This window comes from Melozone crissalis, unplaced genomic scaffold (assembly GCF_028551555.1).
Source record: "Melozone crissalis strain CALT ecotype California unplaced genomic scaffold, PUWL_Pcris_2 ptg000027l_1, whole genome shotgun sequence".
NCBI classification, from domain to species: Eukaryota; Metazoa; Chordata; class Aves; order Passeriformes; family Passerellidae; genus Melozone; species Melozone crissalis.
Window position 1 is genome coordinate 50,659,856 of NW_026535805.1, and position 21,686 is coordinate 50,681,541.

The 21,686-nt window shown below is 44.1% G+C and overlaps 1 protein-coding gene across 1 annotated transcript; it reads right to left on the reverse strand.

Annotated features, from left to right (window-relative positions):
- Positions 1–2,405: 2,405 nt before the first annotated feature.
- Positions 2,406–20,227, reverse strand: AMD1 (adenosylmethionine decarboxylase 1). Its single transcript, XM_054280346.1, has 9 exons — positions 19,715–20,227; positions 9,878–9,964; positions 8,508–8,634; positions 7,931–8,033; positions 7,073–7,115; positions 6,843–6,987; positions 5,770–5,862; positions 5,530–5,685; positions 2,406–4,565 (listed from the first exon to the last, which is right to left on the reverse strand). The coding sequence occupies exons 1-9, from the start codon at positions 19,843–19,845 to the stop codon at positions 4,425–4,427; spliced, it is 1,026 nt and encodes a 341-aa protein (XP_054136321.1). The 5' UTR covers positions 19,846–20,227; the 3' UTR covers positions 2,406–4,424.
- Positions 20,228–21,686: the final 1,459 nt, after the last annotated feature.

Genomic DNA, 21,686 nt, shown 5'->3' on the forward strand with positions numbered 1-21,686 from the left:
ATTCTATGTCTTTAAATGGGCATCTGCCCATTTAGCCAATTTGCCCATTAGTCTTAAATACTATGATTTCAAAATAGTATGTAAGAAAAATTTAGAGTGATGGACAAAGAGGATAAATATAATCTAGAAAAAGATGTGGGGAAAATAACAGGAAGGCTATAAACGACATAATTTAGAGTTAGGGATTAGGTAAAGTGTCTGCATTAGGAATTACACGATACAAAAATGTGTGTTCACGTTCTGGCTAATCCAGGAATGAAAAATGCTAAGCTTACAGTATTCATGTGTCTGGTCTTGCTCCTAAAAGTGACTGTACATATTTCACTTGTACACATATATTTAAAATTAATAGCAGTTGCCAAAGGCAGAACTAAGCATGTTATAGAGAATGCAAAATTTATATAAATATAGGGATTTCAGGCAGCTGCAGAAACAAGACTCTCTAGGGCCTGCCTAATTTAAAAAAAAATAGAACAGCAGCTCTTATTTTTTTAAAATATAACAGTACAACAAGCAATAGGAAAAAATGGAACGGTTAACTTGAAATAACTTGGGAGAACTCCACACCTTGGGACCATATCCTCAGCATTATTTCTAAGCCTTGTGCATTTATATATTGGTGGCATTGCTTTCAGGATTATCACTAGGGAACCTGAGTTTATATCACCCCAGTTGGCAAGCTTCAATATTTCTGCCCACACATTATCCTGCACCACCAAGGCAGCAGCCAGACTGACGGGCAGTAGAGTTTTAGAGTCATCCCACTCAGATACAGGTACCAGAGCAGTGTCACGTCTTTGGCATTACACCACAGTAAAGGTGTAAGATTGAAAATCACTGGGTTTTAGTGCCTATTCAAGTGGCCTGGTAACAGCACTGGTGTCAGCATCTCCCTTTCTGCCCCATGTTGACAGGACATGAGAGTGCTCAGGCACAGAACTGCCTTATCCTCTTTCCTGTTCCAATCATGCTACCTTCAGTCTGCCCATCCCCTCCATCCCCACACAGTATAATATAGAGTCATGGAATGGTTTGGATAGGAAGGAACCTTAGAGATCCCCCCTGCCACTGGATGAGACACCACCAGCTTTGCAACCACAACCCTGAGCCCTGTGAACACCACTGGTGACTAGCCACAGGCTGCATGTGGCACACTCATCCCCTTCTCCGGGCCTGATGACCCAGCCTGCTTGTGCACTGTTTCTCCTGCATGTTGTGACACAGCATCTGAGAATTTACTGAAGTCCAGATGGGCACCATCCACCTTTCCCTCATCCACTGAGTGGGTCAGCTTGCCATCAATGGAGAAGGTTGGTCAATCACAAGACAAGACCTGTCTTTCACAAACACATGCTGCTGGGCCTGATTGTCCTGTGTGTGCTGTGTGACAGTGCTCAGTATCATACAATCCATGATATTCCTGGGCAACAAGGTCAGGCTGCCAGATCCTCCTTGTGGCCCTTTTTGTTGGTGGACATCACATTTGCTACCCTCCAGCCAACTGGGATCTTTCCAGTTAACCAGGGCAGCTGCTAAATAATTAAAGTGGCTTGACAAGCTCATCAGTATCCTTCAGAGGTAGATTACTGCTCATTTGTCATGGCTGACATTGTTAAAACATAATCTCTTGATGCTGCAAATTGCAATTCCTTATTCTCATAGAGTTTGTTGGGCTTTAAAAAAAAAAGTCTTAAGTACTTCAAATAATTACAAGTTACTATTTACTATCCAGAACCGCATTAGAGATATGTAACATCATAGACAAGGTTCTGGGTGACTAAATTTAAAGGTTTTAAACCACCAATACCAACACAATACTTGGGTGACTGGGGGATATCAGCACTGCTGGAGCTTTGCAGATATGATTAAACTGCAGCTGCTCCTCCTGTAGGACTTACCACATGAACTCAAGGAATTTTCAGTTGTGCTGGGTGCATTTGCTTAGCCCTGACATTGCTAGCCACTAGCTTCTGGTCTAGGTTACTGTCTAGATTAGACACCTGCCCACTTTACACCTTAAGAGATAAATCTCACCTTGAACTCTCAAAGCCAGTCTAAGCTTAAGTACATAAATGCATGCCAGCTTGTTACTTAGAAGCAGTTGTTCTTAATTCAGAGGGCCATTTAGAATATTTAGTGCTCAAGAAAAAGATATAGGTTAAATGTAGGCAATAAATTTTGAGTTATTTTAGAGAAACAATTTTAGCTTCAGAACAGCATAACATTTTCACTTGGCTCCATTTCACATGCTGCCTCATTTTAAGCTGCCAGTGTGTTGAGATGCACCCCCTACAGGAGCAGTGCAAATCAGGACAGTAAGGACACAAATCTGTTTCAGAACTAAACCCTTTGGTACCATAAAGCATGAAGAGAGTGAAGGATAGAATTGCTGGATCATCACTACAAACAATTTAAGCGAACTTTTATTGAAGCGTTAAGTTGTGGTACAGATATTTTTAAATGATCAAAGTCTAACACCACAGAAATTATAAACACCATACTCCCCCCATCCTGATCACCCAGATAGTTCAATAACCCATTCAACAGCTTTCATTTTCATAGACGAGGCTTATGCTTCTTTTTCTAAGATGCATTCTCTTTCAGTTTTACTTGAAAAGGGATCTTCAGTCTACTTAAAGGACCTCAAGCCAAAAAAACTCAGAGCAATTGGGACAATGCAAGAACAAAAAACCCCCATTGAAATATTGGTCCTCAATATTAACACCAAAAAGCTTTAGTGCCATTTACAGCATGTAATTGATAACACTGGTAAAGAACATCAATAATATGCTTTTAAACAAAAATCAAAACGTTCCAACCACTTGATTTCTAACCAAGCAGACTTTAGTTTAGAAGCACTGAAAAAGTGCTTCATTTATAAATACAGAAGGAACAAAAGAACCATTGCATCAAACCAGAAAGAGTCAAAACATTGCAAGGACAAGAGGGGAAAAATAATCTCAATTTTGTTGTTAACATGCTGGTCTCACAGCTGTTAAAATCCCAGTATTTGCAAACAAACATAGCTGAAAGTGTGCCAGCTTTTCAAAGCCTGCATTTTAGTCAATACTCATTAAAGTGACTTTGAATTACACACTTATTCATGCTCCATGAATAGCATTCTACTTCACTTCTGTCCAGGTGTCCCAGACAGTTCTTGTTCTATACCTTCACTTAATGCCCTCAAGTCACAGTAAGAGGAACCACCTTAGCAATTAGGAGGAAAAAACAGATGAAGTCACAACAATCAAGTACAACATAAGTCACATGCACAACAATGTCACAGGACTGTCACAAGACAGAGGCATTAGCTTTGCTTGGAACAACAAAATGAAGTGACACTGGACCGGTTTAGAAGCACTCTTTACAGTCCAAAGTGGCAGGTCACAGGTTTTACTGAGAATAATCCAAAGCAATCAACACACCCAGACTGGCAAATCCCACTCCTCCACCAGCCCTACCTGCCAGGGCTCAGGAGCACCAGCCTCCTGTTCTGACACAACAGGCGACTGGGACAGAAAATGCCCGCTGCCAATATCAACTTGCACTTTGCAAAGCTGTCACACAACAACACCAAAGCACTTGAAGCCTGGCTCAGCTCTTCCCCTGTCAAGTCTTGGACCTTCATCAAGTTGTGCCATTGCGTGGCAGTGTGACAGCTCGGGGATGTGGACAGACAAATGGCCATTGAGGTGAGACAGTTTAGCCTGCTCTAGTACCGATACCCACGTCACTAAAGGTGAAAGACCAATGCGTCAGCCCAGCTCTACAGGAGAGCTGAGCAAACTCCTAGAAGCTGTATCAGAGCATGGAAAGTCAGTCTGATTTAAAAATAAATCAACCACCACCTGTAGTAGCAAAACAATTTGTAACTGTTTTAAGAAATTTCTCCAAACATGAAAGTGTTAATTAGGAATCAGTTTCATTAGAAATCATAGAAGTTCATCAAAAACTGTTTTAGACTGAAATCACAACATAGATTTAAAAAAAAAAGGAGTGACAATTTAAGAGAGAACTGTCCCCAGTGAGTAGGTTGAGGCTGAAGTCTAATGAGGACGAAAGCCTTGTCTGTGGGGAATTTTTGGTGATACTTGGAGAAAAACTATACTGTGTGTAATTCTACCTGAATCATTTTTACAAGTGTTGTAAAGTTTCATACAGTAAGATTTTTCTACATGCACTTCAATTTCACAGCAAGAGTGGCATAGAGTACCTAAACACAGAAGAGAGCATTCATGCAAGATATCTAACTCCTTGATATAATAATGCATACAATTCAAAATGGTTATACTATGATTACACCTAGGGCTTTCCACAACTACAAGGTGGTGGGAGTGGAAAGCATGGCCCCCTGAATCATTAACTAGAAAGCAACCACCACCTTTTATATGGGATTTCTTTTTGCGCTTTTTCTTCATTCTTAATCAACTGTGCTGTTGCTGGCGATTTTTTGTAAAACTGGTGAAAACAAAATTATAATCACTGAATTGGGCAATCTGGTGATCAAGACGTTTAAACCCCTCAATCTTCTGGGCAGAGGAAAACACTGTGCGACATTTAGAGCTCTGGAAAACAAAAAAAAGGTGGGAAGTTACTTTTAAAGCTGTCATTTAGAGATGGATTAGCACACTGCATTTCATATGTGGTTCTTACTAACATATTTTAACACTCTTCCTGACAGTGGAGCAGAAAGCTTCATTCCCAAGCAGTGATTCCGCTCCCTACATACAGTTCTGGTGTCCCATGAACAATTATGGAGTGTGGAGCACCTCTCCTATGCACATAGGCTGAGAAAACTAGAGGTGTTCAGCCTGGGGAAGAGAAGGCTCTGGGGAGACCTTACATCACCTTACGGTATCCTAAAGGGGGCTGCAAGAGAGCTGGAGGGACTTTTTGCCAGAGCATGTAGTGGTAGAACAAGTGGCAACAGATTTAAACTGAAAGAAGGTGGGTTTAGATTAGTTATTGGGGGAAAAAAAAATCTTCATTGTGAGGGTGGTGAGACATTGGAGCAGGTTGCCCAGAGAAGTTGTGGATGTCCCATCCCTGGCAGTACTCAAGGCCAGGTTGGATGGGGCTCTGAGCAACCTGGTCTAGTGGAAAGTGTCCCTGTCCATGGCATGGGGTTGGAACTAAGAGGATCTTTAAGGTCCCTTCCAACCCAAATAATTTTGTAGTTCTATGATTAGCTGAGAGCAACATTATTAACAGCAGGTGTTCTACAACTGACAGCTGCAGGCAAATCCAGGAAAATGGCAAGGAAAGAAATTATGCCTACACAGAACTACATAGGAAGTCATTAGAATTTGGGACTGGGACACTGCATCTTACTGTTTCTGAAGTTTGCTCAAGATCAGATTTAGTACATGCCATAGCAAGACTGAAGAGTGTTTTTACTTTCTAAAGAAACTACTGCTCAAATACAGAGGCAAACTAGAAACTGTTAATCTCCAATAAAAATCTCTAGCCTTGCTTCATTTGTGTCTGTATATGTTTCATCAGCTGATAAGACAATGCAAGAAAACTCACCTGATTAACAAAGAGAGTTGTCACAAATTTTCCTGGCTTGAAAACCTCCACAACTTTTCTAATCAGGTCATCGTAAGAGGTCTGACTTATGTTTGTTTCAAAACTAACATAAGAAAACTCTGGTTCTGGAGTAATGTGAATAGTCCAGTAAGTTCCCTGAAAAAAATAAGGTATTATTACCACCAAATATTTATTTATTTTTATTTACCAATGCTAATTATTAATGAGTGCAAAACTTACATCCGATTTCATCCCGTTCATTGAATACCCACAAGGATTGAACATTGTAGCATCAATAACAGAACCTGGTATCAGGTCACGAATTCCACTCATCTGAAACAGTCAAACAACTCTGTTTATCATGCATCCTTACACTTGTTTAGATTTACCTCAAAGGCAGAATGAACATCTATTTAGCAAAGAAGACAGGTAAGTGTGAGTACATGTACCACTGCAGATGAGCTTTGTGTGCATCCTGTCACAGCATCAATGGCAGTGACAAGCTGCAGGCAAGCTATCACACTGCCTCTTACAGAGCCCAGCTGCCTCCATCCAAGACATGGAAACAGCTTAGAACTCCAAAACATATTTGCTTTTGCTGCTGAAATGGAAAACAGAGCTTCTCTTCAAGCACTATCCACAAAGTGAAGGCTGTTTACATTTACTCCAGAGTAAGGATATACTAGTTTATACCCTAGGAAGGAGTGCAATCCCAAGCATTTTGATTTACCACACAGTACCTGAGCTACAGCCAAATCTCAATAGCAAATACAGTGTGAGAAGCAAAGACTAAGATGGAAAACAAGACGAAGTCAGTGTACTGTCAGGAAAACTTGCTCACGTCACATGACTTCCCCATCTGGGTAAAGGAGGCAAACCCATCCAGTTATGCTTAGACCCCAAATCTGCCCTTCCCCTCATCCAAACGGCTCCCTGATTTAACCCTGATACCTACTTAACCTTTGCATTCCTTAGCTCCAGCCTAAGCCTTACTCCTCAATCTACATCCTTGAAAGTTACTCAAATTGTGGTTTTATCCCTACTCCGACATTCCTCAGAGTAAAAGCTTCCCATCACCCAAAGCACTGCATATCGTTGCTTTCACTAAAGGAAGGGCATTGAAAACATGAAGTTATAGTCCCCAAAATACTCTTGGGTTAAATCCATTTTCCTCCCAAAGTATTAACCCAATACTTTCTACGACATCTCTCCTACCACAAAATAAACCTTGTATTAAAAGGAAAGTGAATGAAGCATTTTGTTGCCCAATTTCCACTATTCCCCAAAATGTTCACGTTTTCAAGCAAACGTACACGAGTGACATCATTTGCAGTAACACCATCTTTCATGTAGAACTGGTCCATAACTACTGGGTCAAGCTCACTCATCAGAATTTCCAGTGTCTGATCAGGCTGATTGGATATCCGACTCTCTGGGAAATCCAGGGTGTACAGGTACCTACATAAAGCACAAATCAAGTATGTAACACTTATTGACAGCACCAGGTTCCACTGTAAAGACTTTAAACTCTTCACATACATACCAGCAATCAGAGTTCATACGCCCCATGCAATAAGCTGCTCCATCTAGACAAGAAAAGAGGCCTCCAGTTAATTACCACAGCTGAACATTTATGTATAATATTATCTTTATTTCCTATTTAAAGACAGGGGCCTTTCACAGCACCCCATGAAGTTCACTGATGCAGTCAGCAGCTGTACCAAATCACCAGGCATCTAACTTCAGGAATGCTAGGTTAATAATCAGAAAATCAAGATTCCTCAGAATGGGTCTGCACACCCCAGTTAAGAGGCTACTATCAGGAAATTGATATTACAGTTTAGCTATGCACAGAGAGGAACCTTGAAACTCTTAAAGCCTCTATTAAATGCATTTATGATCATAATTTATTTTCAAGTAACTCAGATGAGTACCACAGCTTCCACATTCCTTCAAAATCCTGTCACTTTAAATTTAAAGATTCTTCTTGTACTCCTAAACTGCATTAAATGTTTGAATTCAGGTTTTAGCATAGTAACTTCTTCACATTTCATAACACTTCACACATTGCACATAGCAATGTGTGAAAAGCCCACATTTTTCTTCAGTGTATTACTTACTTTAAATTACCATCCTAGCTTTTTAATAGGGCTTTCAGAATTCTGCAGAGTGACTGGAAGTCTGAAGATGACCCCAGTTTAGACTAGGTGTTAAATGTCAAGCTTAGTATAATTTAAATTTTGGTCTTGGGAAGCTAGTATCAGAAATCCAGAAAATAAGTATTGATAGCTTTTGACTTTTATGCAAGGACTGCTGAATTTTTAGTCCCCCAGCCTGTACCTATTGTACTGCTTATCACTTCTCATGTAACATCAACTTTGCTGAAGTTTTATCAACTTACTTGGGAAAATTTCATTAAGAAACTCTACTTCTTCCTGGAAATTCCTATGTGGGTACTCCTGGTGGGAAGGCTTCATAAAATTCTTACGTGAATAAAAGAAGCTCTGAAAAAAATAAAGGTTCATTTTAGGTGTTGAGTATTATCCATCCATCTTGAATTTAAGAATCTAGAAAAATGCAAACATGTATCATGAACTTTCACAGGACCCAAGTTTCCATTGTCAAACACTGCTACCTGTATTCCCATTTCAGAAGCACAGGGTTATTCCTATCTGAATTTCTAAGTTTCAGGAGATAGCTAGCTTACAAAGTTGTTTTCCACTAGACAGAGTGGGCACAGTTACTCTTAAGTAACTCAGCTCAGTGGCATTTGTTAGTTAGCACCCACTAAGAGACAAATAAAAGGGCAGCTGCTGCAGCAGAGCAATCTTACATTACAGTCTTCCCATTATTGGAAGCACACAAAAATGTCCAGATTCAGAATATTTAATAAAAAACGTATATACATTAAACTAATACATTTGAAATAGCAGCAAAAAGCTTTTTGAACATTCCAAGGAAGACTTCTGACACCTTACCTGAATTGAGTCAAACCCACTGTACTCCCTAGCAAGCTCCAACAGGGGAACCAGTGCTTGCAGTAAGAGGGTGGTACCACACGTCTTCAAAATGAAACGTCTCTTGGAGACAAACATGCTACTCTCACTATAAAAGAGGGGTTAAGAAGATATTCAGTGCTCTACAGAAAACAATCCAGGAAGGAATTGTTAGGTCTTGGTCCTTATCCCAATCAAATGCATTAATCTAAGTGAACAGCATATGGCACAAACGTACTTAGCAAATAGATCAAATCAATAGAATGCAGCTAACATTTGAGAACTGTTATGATTTACCAAAGCAAACACCTGCTCCAAGCATGATATTACAGAGTTGTCACACTACAAGAAAAGGCACACACATTAGACACCCTCAAACTACCTGAGAAATACAAACGTGCTGTGAAGTGGGTACACAGGCACAGCTATATGATATGCCTCATAAGCAAGATACAGAAATTAACTATATATAAACTAAGTCAGATACTTAACTACAGCCCAGCTGAACTGGAGATAGGCATTGATGCCACATCCAGGACATCTAAACGTGCTTAACAAGTATCTTTTCATCAGGTAACTGAACAACAGGAGTAAAAATTAGCTCAAGTAACTCAGTTTGGAATGCTGTTTACAAATTCAAAATCAAGGTTAAATTTAATCCAGGATGCAGCACAACTAGTTACTCTTTCCAGAATTTTGTTTTAAATATATGAAGCTTGAAGAAACAAGACTTGAACAGTTTCTTTGACTAGCTTGCTCTTAGCACAACCTTGCCCTCAAGGCAATCTTTTAGAGTATAAGAACTTCAGTATTTGTAATCTGAAGTAAACCAGAGAATGTCAAATGTGGCTGTAAAGTTCATGTACAAAAAGCAAGAAAGTATTTTGCAAGATGAAAAACACATGGCAAAAGTAGTGTCCTTACAACTAACTGCTGCACACACAACAAAAATTGCAGGGTTCCAGGAAGGCTACAGTTTACAGCTGCAAGAGCTGTTCCACTTAATTGTGTTTATGTGCAGCTAAGGCTGATCTACCAGTAAGGTTTTTTTGCTGATCTATAAGTGACACCTACAGCCTATTCTGCTGAAGTAATACTGAAATTCTGTACTGGGGACACTTTACCCATGGACAAAATTAAGTGATGCCACCACAGCTCTGTCCATCCTTTTGCTTAAAGGAAAAGAGAAACACAACTATGAAGATATTTGCACCTCTGAGCAGGAGATCCCTGCAAGTTGTAGCCATCAACCTGCCATTAACTCAAGATTGGATTCTCAGCCCAGTGAATCACAAATGACAGCTTTCGCTTTTTCCTCTCCTAGGGACTAAAAGAATGAGCCAATGCCTTACCTGAGTACATAAGCTTCCTGCTTGTCAGTTTTTGTCACACTTATGATCAAACAATGCACATTCTCCAGAAGTTTGTCCCACTCAATCCTGTGAAGAAATTACAGAAGAGCACAAACAACAGGTTAAACAAACCAAAGCTTGCTGGAGCCCTGGGTAAAAAGCCCAAACAAGACCAGAGTCCTGAGTTACTGGATCTGAGAGCACAAAATGGGAAGAGCTTTAATACAGGGACTGGCTCTCATAATACAGTAATACTCCATTCTTTGCTCTTGATGGCTCAGTAGTCCTCAAAATCTGTTACCATGATCTGCTGCATGTGGAACCTGAAGCTTCTAACAAGGTGAGTCAGGATAACCTTAAATCCTGCATCCCACATGTTGGCAACTTAGGGCATGCTTTAGGTTGAACCTCTAAGCACTTCAACCACAGCAGTCATTGGCAACTACTACAGTAATAAATCAGTAAGTTATCAATAAGATGCTTTAATTGACCAGTTTAGAGTCAAGTTCATAATTCCACTGAAAAGCTAAAAATTAATATATTTCAATGGCCTGAATTCAATGAAACCAGGATCACAGAATTCCTTCATACAGCGCAAATTGTAGCTATGGTAATAGAATTCCATTTGGTGGCAGAGGTTTAGTATTTCAATTCCTTGCTTGTATTATTCATTCTACAAAGAGTCTGAAAAAAAATAAACAAAAAACAAGGGCTCAAGTTAAGCCAAAAGGCTTTCCAGTACTCAAGAGAAATGATGGACTTGCAAAAAAACTACTTTGGTTGTCACTTCAGTCTTGTGTCTACACCAGACTAGTAGAATTCAGTGTAGTCAATTTTGCTATAAATAAGACAGGAATGGATACAGCTTCCTGACGTCACAAAATTACAAGACTGCCAACTGTCCTACTTCTCTGTGCCCACAGCATATTCCACCTGCAGGTTTGTGCTGGCTCTTGTCCTCAGAGAAGTCACGATCCAAGAGATTTACTAACCCAGCACAAAACTAAGCTGCTCATCAGTAGAGCTGGAAAAACTGCAGGAGCTAGGAGCACAAAAAAATTGCCAATTTTTCATCACCAAGCAAGCTCAGCTTGCCCATATAAAACTGTCAGCCTAATCCTTCTTCAGGAGGCAGACCTCTCACCCTTTACTGACACTGCAAAAGCCCTGTCTGTGGCTGTGTGCCAGGACAGAGCACTCACTGTTAATTCCATCAACACACTTTCTCCTGCAGCCACCAGTCATTCCCCTTAGAAAACTGGTCAGTTCTTGAAGCTGAAGTTTCAGATTCTGTTGTATATATAATTAAAACAGCCACATATTCTTTAGCCTTTCTGAACAGTCAGCAAATAAATGCCTTAACTTCTCCCTCAATTAATTAATTCATTCAGGAGAATGCCTTTTGAAACTGAATTCTGTACCTTTAACAATACCTGAGGACTTTCCCATTTAAAGTACAACAGAATAGTAATATTCATATATATGATTCAACCAGAACACACATTAAGAAAATCCCATCCATTTCAGAAAATCCTATCCATTTAAGAAACACTCATAATCAATGCACATCTGATTAATTTAGAAATTCTGTAGTATAACCAGATACTTAAAATCAAAGTGAGGTTTACCCCAGTTAGTGACCCTTGATGAAATGCTTTTCTGCAAACACAGACATGACAGCACAGACACTCAAATCTCCATGTCAAATTAAAAAGGTTATTTTGAGTGCTCAGCTCAAGTCCCACACATTTACTCAGCTTTATACTTATGTCATTGACTGGAGTTAGCTCTGTTCCTAAAACTCAAGTGGCTGCTCACCTTAAAAAGGCTGGTAAATGCAAAGAGTGAAATAGATACAATATAAACTATCTTCTAAATGCTCCTGGAAAATCATACAATTTTGCTAGTAGGAGTACTAAAGGATTTACTTTTCTCTGGCTCCAGCCTAAGTTTGCCAGCCACTCTTCCTGTAAATTGAGCTAGGTAACGTATTAGATTGTTCAAACCATTCCAGCATCCCTACCACCATCATCTGCCATTAAACAAACACTCAGAGTCTGACATTGCATTTGGGAAAGGTGAGGAAGAGTTCCCTGATGCTGAGCTGTACTAACCCCATTTGTACATTACTACAAATCCAATTTTGTACTTGCCCAAGCATTAATGGGCATGTAGCTATCTTAGGCTTTGCAAGAGCACACGTCTCAGCCTTCACAAGCCTCTTACCCGGTCAGACAGTCAAAACCTCAGCCTCAGGCAGGCAGGTGACACTTTTTCTTTAAGCATCACTGTAGTGCAGCTCTGTGCAGGCATTTCAGGCAAATGTCCATGCTCCAGACACATTAGCAGAGGAGGATGTAACAAGTCTGGTAGTTCAGTGAGGGGTCAGTACAGCACCCACAGGGCACTGTTGTGTGTGAGGTGCAAAGCCCACAATGCAAAGGAAGCCCTGTTATGCCTACTGGTACCACAGTTGGTATTTAGGTACCAACCAGGCTGAAATCTGCAGTGGCACAAGACCTTTGCATATCACAGCTTTGCTCAAGTGCTCACTATCACACTACAGAAACCATGGCTAAGCATACACTAAATGCTGTGTTCAGCCTTTACAGAAATAAAGGGCCAGGTCATAATTTGTCCTGTCTGGAGCAGCACTAAGGAAAAACCCTACAACTTTAGAAACAGACAGGATGCTAGGCTTGCTCTAGAAGCACACATAGACTAACAAAGGGTTGCAGCACCCAGGATGAGACTTGGCCACATTAGGGAGAAATTCTGCAGGGATACTGGCCTGTATCTGTCTCCATTTTAAAGCTAAGTACAGAAAACTAAAGAAAGGCTGGATTTGATCCAACATAATCTATTTAAACAAGATGACCTTAGTATTTGGCATGTTCTATTGTTTAAAGCACAGCTAAGGAAGAACATCTGGGACTACTTTGTCCCAAGTAGATTAAGTTCACTACAAGTCTAACTCTTGTATTTCTTCCCCCCTTATTTTTTTGTTCCATATAATTGTCACTAGCTGAGACAAACAATATCTACCCACACTTGAATGAAGAAACAAAACCAACCTTTAAAGTAGTATTTCAATGGTTATCACTACATCTATTGCAGCTATTCAATAATTAGTAAAAATCTGCTAAGTTAGTAATTTAAGTATTTGAGAACACTACTAATTTCATAGCTGAGTTAAGTTTTAACTTGGAAGCAAAGCCTGCAACTAAAAAAAGGTACCCAAGTAATACTGATTCTCAATGAAGTGACATCATGCACTTCTGCTCTTCAAAATTCCCCCTTCAATGATCAATGTGCAAGGCATTACTATTTCCTAAATTATTTCCCTTAGCCAGACATCAGAACAATGCCAGTTTGGAAATTGCTTTCCTATACTCGAGTGTCACAGGCAGCTCCTACTGGAAGCAAGTTCTGCAGCAGACCTGCAGATACTGACATGAGACTGACTTCTCACTTATGTGGGCTCATGGACCACTTCATTCCAAAGTTGTAAGATCCCCTTTCCAAACAACTGCTACTTATCCAGAGTCAAATTAGTTTCTTGAATGGGCAAGCACAATGCACCTTAAATGACTGCACCTTCTCAGAGAATAGCAAATGAAAATGAAATACATCTACTCAAGTGTGAAGAACTGTCCTTGCTTGAATGGTAAAAAGCTATTTGTTCTACACCTGACTAGCAGAACATCCCAAAAGGGAAGGAAAAAAAAAAAATCAAGCTTAACAATTTACTCCTATACCTGTGTTGTAATATTTAGTGCCTTATCAAGGGATTTTTTACCAGAGTACAAATAAGCTCCATTCAAACTGCCAACCAGGTATGTGTAGGGAAGAGCTATTATAATTGAGAAGTAGCTTAATTGTAGGAAGTATGCTTCATGAATAGTCAATAGTTCCTCTCAACCAAGTTCCAAAGCATCATAACTGCTCCTTTATATCAGAAGGAAGTTTTCCTTGACAGATAAAACCATGCTTTTGCACACAAGTTATTGGCCTCTTCTGAGCCTTTACCTTCAGGGGCAAAACACATTCTTTAACAGGAGTCAAGCACACCAGGCACAATACTGCTGTTTCAGGCCAACTGGGAATGTGCTAACAGCAATTTGAAGAGATTAAGAACTACATCAAGCACTCTTTCCTATCAGCAACCAACAGCCTCCTCAAGCACACCACCCCACCACCAGGAACTTGCTAAGGCAGCCAGACAGCACTGTGAAGAAAAGCTGTATTGCAGTAGGGCAGGAATTCTTAGGAAATAAATCACATGGAACTCCTAAAGACAGCTTAAGATACATACATACTCTTGCATAGCTTTTCATTAGGATAGAACAGCTGACAATTCTATAGTACCATAAGCTTTTTAATCTTGACTAGATAAAACTTTGTTTTAATGCCAAGCATTCAACTGCAGAACAATCTTTTACCCCTACCTGTTACCTACTAAGTGTTTTTAGGAGCCACATAGGTATCAGTTATCTCATTAGAAGGCTACAGTTAAATAGGCAAATTCCTGCCAATACCACGATCCAGACAGCCTAAAACTGTCTAAACTGCCTACACAGAGGAGAGACAGCCAAGACACATGAAGCTGGCTAAACATCAGCGCCAGCAGAGCTGGAACATTGCTTTCAAGCATCCCAAAACAAGCAGCAACAGTACAAACCACACAAAAGTCACAAGCATTTTAAAGCACCTCTCAGCATCTTGTGTATTTCTCTGCACACAGCTGCATGTGAATTATTACCTCTTAGAAACAAAATTTAAAAATTGCTGTTTAAGATAGGTTACCTTGAACCACAGCCTGAGTTCAGGCTAAGACCCTTGCAATATGATAAGTTTATGTAGGCAATATCTGTGGGGTGCACAAAAGTGTCACACCCTCTGTATGCGCTGAGCACAGATACACAGAGACTGCCCACATCTCCCTTATCCTAAACCTAAGAAGCCTTCCAGGGACATGCACTTAATCTTGAGAGACAGGCATATGGGTGGAAAATTGCATCCACATTGAAAGTGACTCTATGCAGTACTGCTCACAAGATCCTTCTTACCTAGAAAGTCCCAAGCCAACTACTTAGAGCATCCCTCCCACATGAAACCAAGGTATTTCAGCAATGGCACAAAGATGGTCACAGTTGGGCTCTGAAGGCATTATATTTCTCCTCTTGTGGGTCTTACACCTCTATTGCAGTTACATGGAATGGGGACTCCATCCTTTACATCCAAAGACACTCAATGGGTATTCCCAAGTCTCCTATCCAAGGACATCCAAAGTGCTTGAGGAAGCAATGAGCCCCAGGAGGCACAGCAGGACTTCACAAGCAACATTCAGGGCAAATTTGAGTGTAACTTTCTCCAGAAGGAACACACAGCAAGTATCTACCAAAAGCCCCAAGTCTTCCTGTTCTCCCGGCTGAACAACCAACCATTAGGAAAGCCCTCTGAGGAACACACCAAGAGCTGCTTATTTATTTTCTACAGAGTCTCATCAAGGGCCCAGACCTCTGCCAGCCAGTGAGCACCCAAATACTTCAGCACTTTGAGTGATAAGGTAGAAAAATGTCAGAAAGGCTTCAACATAAGTCTTCACTTCCTGCAAGCAGGATCAGAATCACTAGAAGTGAGAATAAAAGGGCTTGTTTCCATCGTGTGAAACCACTCTTTAGGTACAGTTTCAAGTAACAAGAAAACATTTTAGCAGTAGTTTTGAACCAGATCTAAAATCTAATTGATATCCATTCTGATAAGGGGAAGACTGCACTCTACATGAAGTTCTCCAGATAAGCTTGCATCATCCATAAAAAAAGCCCCACAAGTACACTGGGATAGACGCTCATATCTCAGCACAGCCCTGTCTTGTTTCCAGAGTCCCTCCAGGTTTGTTCCAAAGCACTGCAGGAGCAGAGCAGGGCTCATGGCGCAGCACACTGCAGCAGTGAGCTCACTCGGGCTACAGGGTGCAGCACACAGCAAGGATTTACAGGGCTCCTACCAACCCTTGAGTGCCTCAGGGCTTGGGAGCTTCCCTGGAGCACAGGTTCAGACTGTCCTGTCAGTGTCATCCCATACTGCTCATTGCTGCAGTTTTCTCCAGCTTGTGTCTCCAAGTAATATAGACAAATAAGAAGCAGATTAAAAGTCCATAAATAAGCTCAATTTCAGAGTATTCCTCAGGGCTGAATGCTTGAGATATGAACTTCTAACACTGGCATCATTTATTTATGGTTTGAAACTTCTGTAAATTCAAGACCCTGATAGTCCTTCAGATGGAAAATGCATAGCTGCACACCATCTGAAGGAATAAACAGCTTATTTTACTGTGGGGAGAGTGAATGCACTACACGGTCACCATGGAAATCCAGGGCTTGCAGTAAGTTTTCAGCAAACCCTGTTTTCCATATATAGTTTAAGGCTATATTTTAAGGAAAAAAAATCATGCTTTACAAAGCATAGTGAGAACAAGCAATAAAATTAAAGCAAATTATTTTGAGACCACAAAAACATTAACTTCATTTCACTACTGGACATAAGCAGGGTAGGCATACTGAGATGCCTGCCAGTAACTATTTCAACCACAAGACCTTTCTGCATAATTCATTAACAAGTGAGCAAAAACACCCCAAAACTTAACAACCAAGGAAAAGCTCAAGTTCCATACTTTTTAGCTGGGACCTTTATTGACGGTATTAATTTGATAAAGATCTTTTCTGAAACACATTACACATAATCCAAACTTTTATCCAGAAAGCGGGTTTGCCCATAGGAGGGAAAAAATGTGGAAAAAGTCTTAGCTGCATCAGCTCAAGATATCCAGCAAAGACTTTAAAATATCTAATCCCTAACAAGCACACACAACATGGAAATTTTTAGCTTTGAACACCAGCTTAGTCATTCAGTAGATGAATGGCTCACATTTCACTACTAAGCAGGTATTACAATACAAAAGGCAAGCTCAACTGGTTTGCAACTTGATTCTAATTTAGCTATTGTTCTACAGTTTCAGCTTTGATTTCAGATTCTGTTCAACATAAACTAGTCCATTCAATCACCTTTATAGAATTAGCATAGCGGGATAGATGCAAATGAAAGTCCTGAACACAATGTATCAGCTGCAACAGGTAATTTAATTCTGACAGTTTTCCAAAAGAAAATGTTTGTACAAAGTCATTTCATGCTAGAAACACTTTCAGACACGTCACAGTTTCCTACCAAGAAAAGCAAGCACCTTAGATTAACATGTTGTATTAAGAGCCAATTAACACAAAAGTCTTCAAAGCCTGCTCACAGCACTGACACCGTGTTAAAGACCACACGTTCAACAGTTAACAGTTTTTATCCACTCTATTAAAACTTTACAGCCTTATCTAAACCACACAAAGGAACTATCCCAGTACCCACACTGCAATTACATGAAATGCTCCGGGTTTAAAAGTTAAGTTTGCAGTTTTGCAAGCACGAGTCTCAGCTGACAAATGGAGCACCAGAGCACGAATGTGTCAGTGAGGAAAGCATTCGCAGAATGCCGTCTCTAAACTACATCTCCATATTAACACAAAGGCAAACGAGTACTTTCGGAATCTTTCACATTTTAAGTCAAACACTACAGGACTCCTTCAGCATCTAAGGGGCTCACATCATCTGCAAGTATTTTAGCTAGGATCTTCCTTCCAGGATTGCCTGGACATTACCTATACAAGCTTTGACCCCATACCTGCTATGCCACTAAGCCTCAAAGAGCCATAAAACCACATTTGATGACTTCTATGTTAAATACATTATGCAGAAAGATCTAAATAGCTTCACAAGTCAAAGTTACACAAGCAAATTACCTCAGAGGTAAAAATACTCTGCAGTGCTTCTGGTACAAGAGAAATGAAGCTTCCACTAACCATGAGCATTCAGACATGCACACACATGGGCTATTCATTACTTTAAAAAAAAGGCAGTTATCTGCTCACTGCCAATTGAGATCTGTGAATAGCTAATTCTACCAATATATGCACATGGGAAATTTCCTGAGAAATACCAAAACAAAGGAAAAAACAAAGAGGATACATCGCTGAATAGAGATCATTAGCATATTCCAAACATTAAGAGCACTATTACAAGCTCTCTTGCCCAAACTCTGACAAGAGACCATTGGTTAACAGTGATATGCACAAGCAGATCTGGATACACTGAGAGCCAGATCCTCCAGCAACCACCCGAACCTGAACAGCTGACCATACTGAAGGTGAACTACTCACATGAGTATAACCTTCAGATTTGCCCTGTTTGCTTAGGACAAGCCTACCTTTCCCAACTATGTCAGCTGATCCCACCTACATACCATTTTTATTGTCACTGCAATAAAAATGAACTCGGCCATAGTTCCACAGATTTTGCTTCGTACTTCAACCTTGCAGCTACCATTTCCTGACAATTCCAGAAGAGTATATTTTGTGGATCTACAGCTGGACCCTCACAGTCAGAAGTCTAAATATTCCACAGAATCCTAGAATGGTCTGGATTGGAAGGGCCTTAAAAACCACCTAGCTCCAGTGATTCTACGCTGTCCTCTCCAGACCACAGTACCGGCCATGTGCAGCACAGACGCCCCGTGCCCAGCAGGGCTCCCGAGCCGCCCGTGTGCCGGCAGGTGGCCATCGGGCCCTGCGCTAACAAAGGCGGCGCGGGCGCATTCCCGGGCGGCGGGCGGGGAGCGGCGGGAGCCGGTGCCGAGCACGTGCGCCGGGAGCGGAGCGGGCCCCGGGCCTTCCTTCCCCCGCCGCGGGCGGCGCCGAGCGCGGCGCCAGCGCATTCCCCACATGCCCATTGGGTGACGGGCGCGGCCCGGCCCTCCGCGGCGCCCCGCTCCCATTGGCCTCGGCTCCTCAATGGGGGAGAGCGACGGCAGCGGCGGCGCGGCCCGGGAGCGCGGCCAGGACACTCACGTGTAAATCGCGGCTCCAGCCACACTTCTGCCGGGGGAGGAGGGGGCACTCCTTTCCCGGTGCCTCCCTCGCTCCGGTTCCCACCGCACCGCTGGGAGGCACGGGAAGGGTCCCCGGGTACCGCCGGCTTCCCTCGGCGAGAGCCGCTCTATGGACCTGTCCGGCTACGCAGTGCCGGAGGTCGCCGCCACACCGGCCATGTGAGAGGGAACCATCGACCCTCTCCGCGACAGCCACTGGGAGCTCCCTTTCCAGCTTGCATTACCGGGAAGGGGGATTCCTGAGCCCCCGCTGTCCGCAGTACGGCACGGCCAGGGATTTCCAGAGCTTTCTCATTCCGAAACTGGCCGTAGGAGCGGGACGAGCCGCCGCAGAGCGGGGGGCGCCGCCGCCGTGCCCCGGGCGCCAGCAGCACTGCGACACCGCGCCCGCTCCCCCCGCGGCGCTCCCGGCACACGCCCGGCCCCGCGCTGCGCTCCGCCGCCACCGCCACATGTTGCCAGCGGGAACCGCGCGGGGCTGCACGAGGTGGCGGCGCGGAATGGCTTCCGTCCCCGGCACCGCCACCTCCCGCCCGCCGGGACGAGGGGAGCCTCCCTGCCCGAGGGTCTCTGGAGGGCGGCGGAAGGTCATCCCCCGCGGGGAGATGCTGGGGCTGTCACCGGGAGAGCGGGAAGGCGGCCGGCAGCACGGGAGCCCAGCCCCCACCGACGGCCACCCCGGAACCTGCCTTCCCCCGGCGCGGCCGCCATCGCCCCCCAAAGCGCCGCCACACCCGGGCCATTCAGGGACCCTCCCGCCCCGCCGGCCGCCCCCCACGGGCAGCGCTGCCCCCGCCGCCGCCTCTCCCCGCTCCGACCCCACCCCGCGCCGGCCGTTCGCGGACCTGGGTATGGTGCGGAGGTCGCCGGACCCCTTGCTCTGGTGCGGCTCCTGCTGCGCGGGCTGCTGCCGGGCGAACCACACCTCCAACAGCTTCTCGGTCCCTTCGAAGAAGTGTGCACCGCTCTCCTTCATGGTGAGACAACTCGGCAACCAACAACCACAGAAATTAAACGACAACCAAACTGCCGCCCCCGGCCGCCACCGTTCGCTGCTGCTGCACGGGCCGCGCTGCTGCCGCCGCCGGGTCCCAGTCCGTCCCGGGCGGGTTTCACCTTCGGGGGGATTTGTGTAATATTAATTAAAAAAAAAAAAAAGGAATAAGTAGAAGCAGGAAGGATTTTTTTTTTAAACGGGCGAAAACCACCCGGAGTGCGCGGCGGCGGATGCGGCGTGAGCGTGTGTGAGCGGGTTACAGTCCGAGCGGGGGTGCGGGCGGGCGATGCGGTTCGGTTCCTTGTAGTCCGTGTGTTCCCCTGTTACAGAGAAGAGCGTTGAGCGAGCGCTAGCTAATGTCGCCGGCCATACTGTGTAAGCGAGGGGCCAGTGCGCACGCAGCCGCCTTTATACCCCCGCAGGTAGCCGCATCACGCCGGGCCGCGCTGCACATTGGGCGGCCGCTGCTCCAGCCCGCCCTCCCCCGCTTCCCATAGGGTGGCGGCGACGCCCGTCAAGGCATTTGCCGGTTCCTCCGGCCCCTCCCGCTGCAGCCCTCCCGCCCGCCGGCCCGCAGGGAGCGGGAGATGGAGCGCGGGCGGCGGCGGCGGCGGCGGGCCGGGGCAGCGCTCGGGCCGCGCTGTGGCGGCCGCACCGCAATCGGACCGCGCCGGCCCGAACGTGGGGGGAAAGCACGGGCTGTGGTCGGCAGGGAGCCGTGCCAGGGCAAGCAGGGCTGAACATGGCCTAGAGACGGCGGGGGAGCATCCCCCGAAACCGTTCGGCGCGTAGCGAGGGGCGAGCCCGAGAATTTGGGCTCTTCCGGGGCCGCGGCCGCAGCGCCCGCACCCCGCGCTCCTTCCCCCTGCGCCCGCCGTAAGGCGCTTCCCTCGCTCGTAAGAGGAGCTCAGCCGAGCGTTCAGGCGTAGTTCCCGCTCCCTTCGCCCCTTCCAGGAGCCCAGCATGTGTGACCGAGAAATGGGGAGTCACTGGTACGCGGATGTGTGGCACAAGGAGCGAGTGACCGGGCAGGGCATGTGCATCTGTGCGCGCACGCTGGAGCGACCGCGGATCTGTGTGCGCGGGTCCTGACAGCCTGCGACTGCTTTTTCTAATATTTCGAAGAAATTGTTGAAAACCACATATGTCTATGGTCTCCTAAAGCATTTTTTAGCGATATTATAACACATTATAAACTCAGTGCTGCAATACTCCGTAGTCTGAGGAAAGGCTCGCAACTGACCAAAGGAAGAACAGAAAATCCCGTCTTCCCCGAAGAGCCTACGGTACTCGCACTACACGGGACAGGCAGCAGCAGATGGCTGGGGACAGATGAATGAGTCCCTACTAGGAGACAGTGAGACAGTATCGGACGGCATAATAGGCAGTGGGCTCTGTCCACCAGCGGAGTGAGTCACTGAGCCAGTGAGTCATTGCCAAGGCAGCTGGACGTGAATCATTCCCTAGGTAGCTGGTTGCCGCTGTACGCTCCCATGGCACAGCCTTAATAGCTGGCAGAGAACCATGTTCTCCAGCGCTGGGGCTTCACTGGTTTTTATTAACGTAGTGTGAGTTGTGACAACTCTAAATAAAAAGGGTTTTCCTTTCTCAGCCGTTTTTCTGTACCTCCATGCTGCCTCCTTCCTTGTGCCAGTACGAGCACTTGCATGGCTGTGCAGTGGACTGCATCAAGTTTAATGCTGACTACTTAGTTTTAATGATGGTTAATAGTTTTTAATTGTGATCAGCTTTAATTGGCATCAGTTTCCCAAGGCAGTTTGTGTCCCAGCTACATAGATGCTTGTATTGGTATAAATAAG

Excerpts from the sequence above, each read along its gene's own strand:
- AMD1 (XM_054280346.1), bottom strand. The coding sequence starts at position 19,845 with ATGAAGGAGAGCGGTGCACACTTCTTCGAAGGGACCGAGAAGCTGTTG. Across the intron at positions 8,635-9,877 it reads CAGGAAGCTTATGTACTCAG|TGAGAGTAGCATGTTTGTCT; the intron begins GTAAGGCATTGG and ends CCTCTTTTATAG. Across the intron at positions 5,863-6,842 it reads CTGCAAATGATGTCACTCGT|ATGAGTGGAATTCGTGACCT; the intron begins GTACGTTTGCTT and ends TGACTGTTTCAG.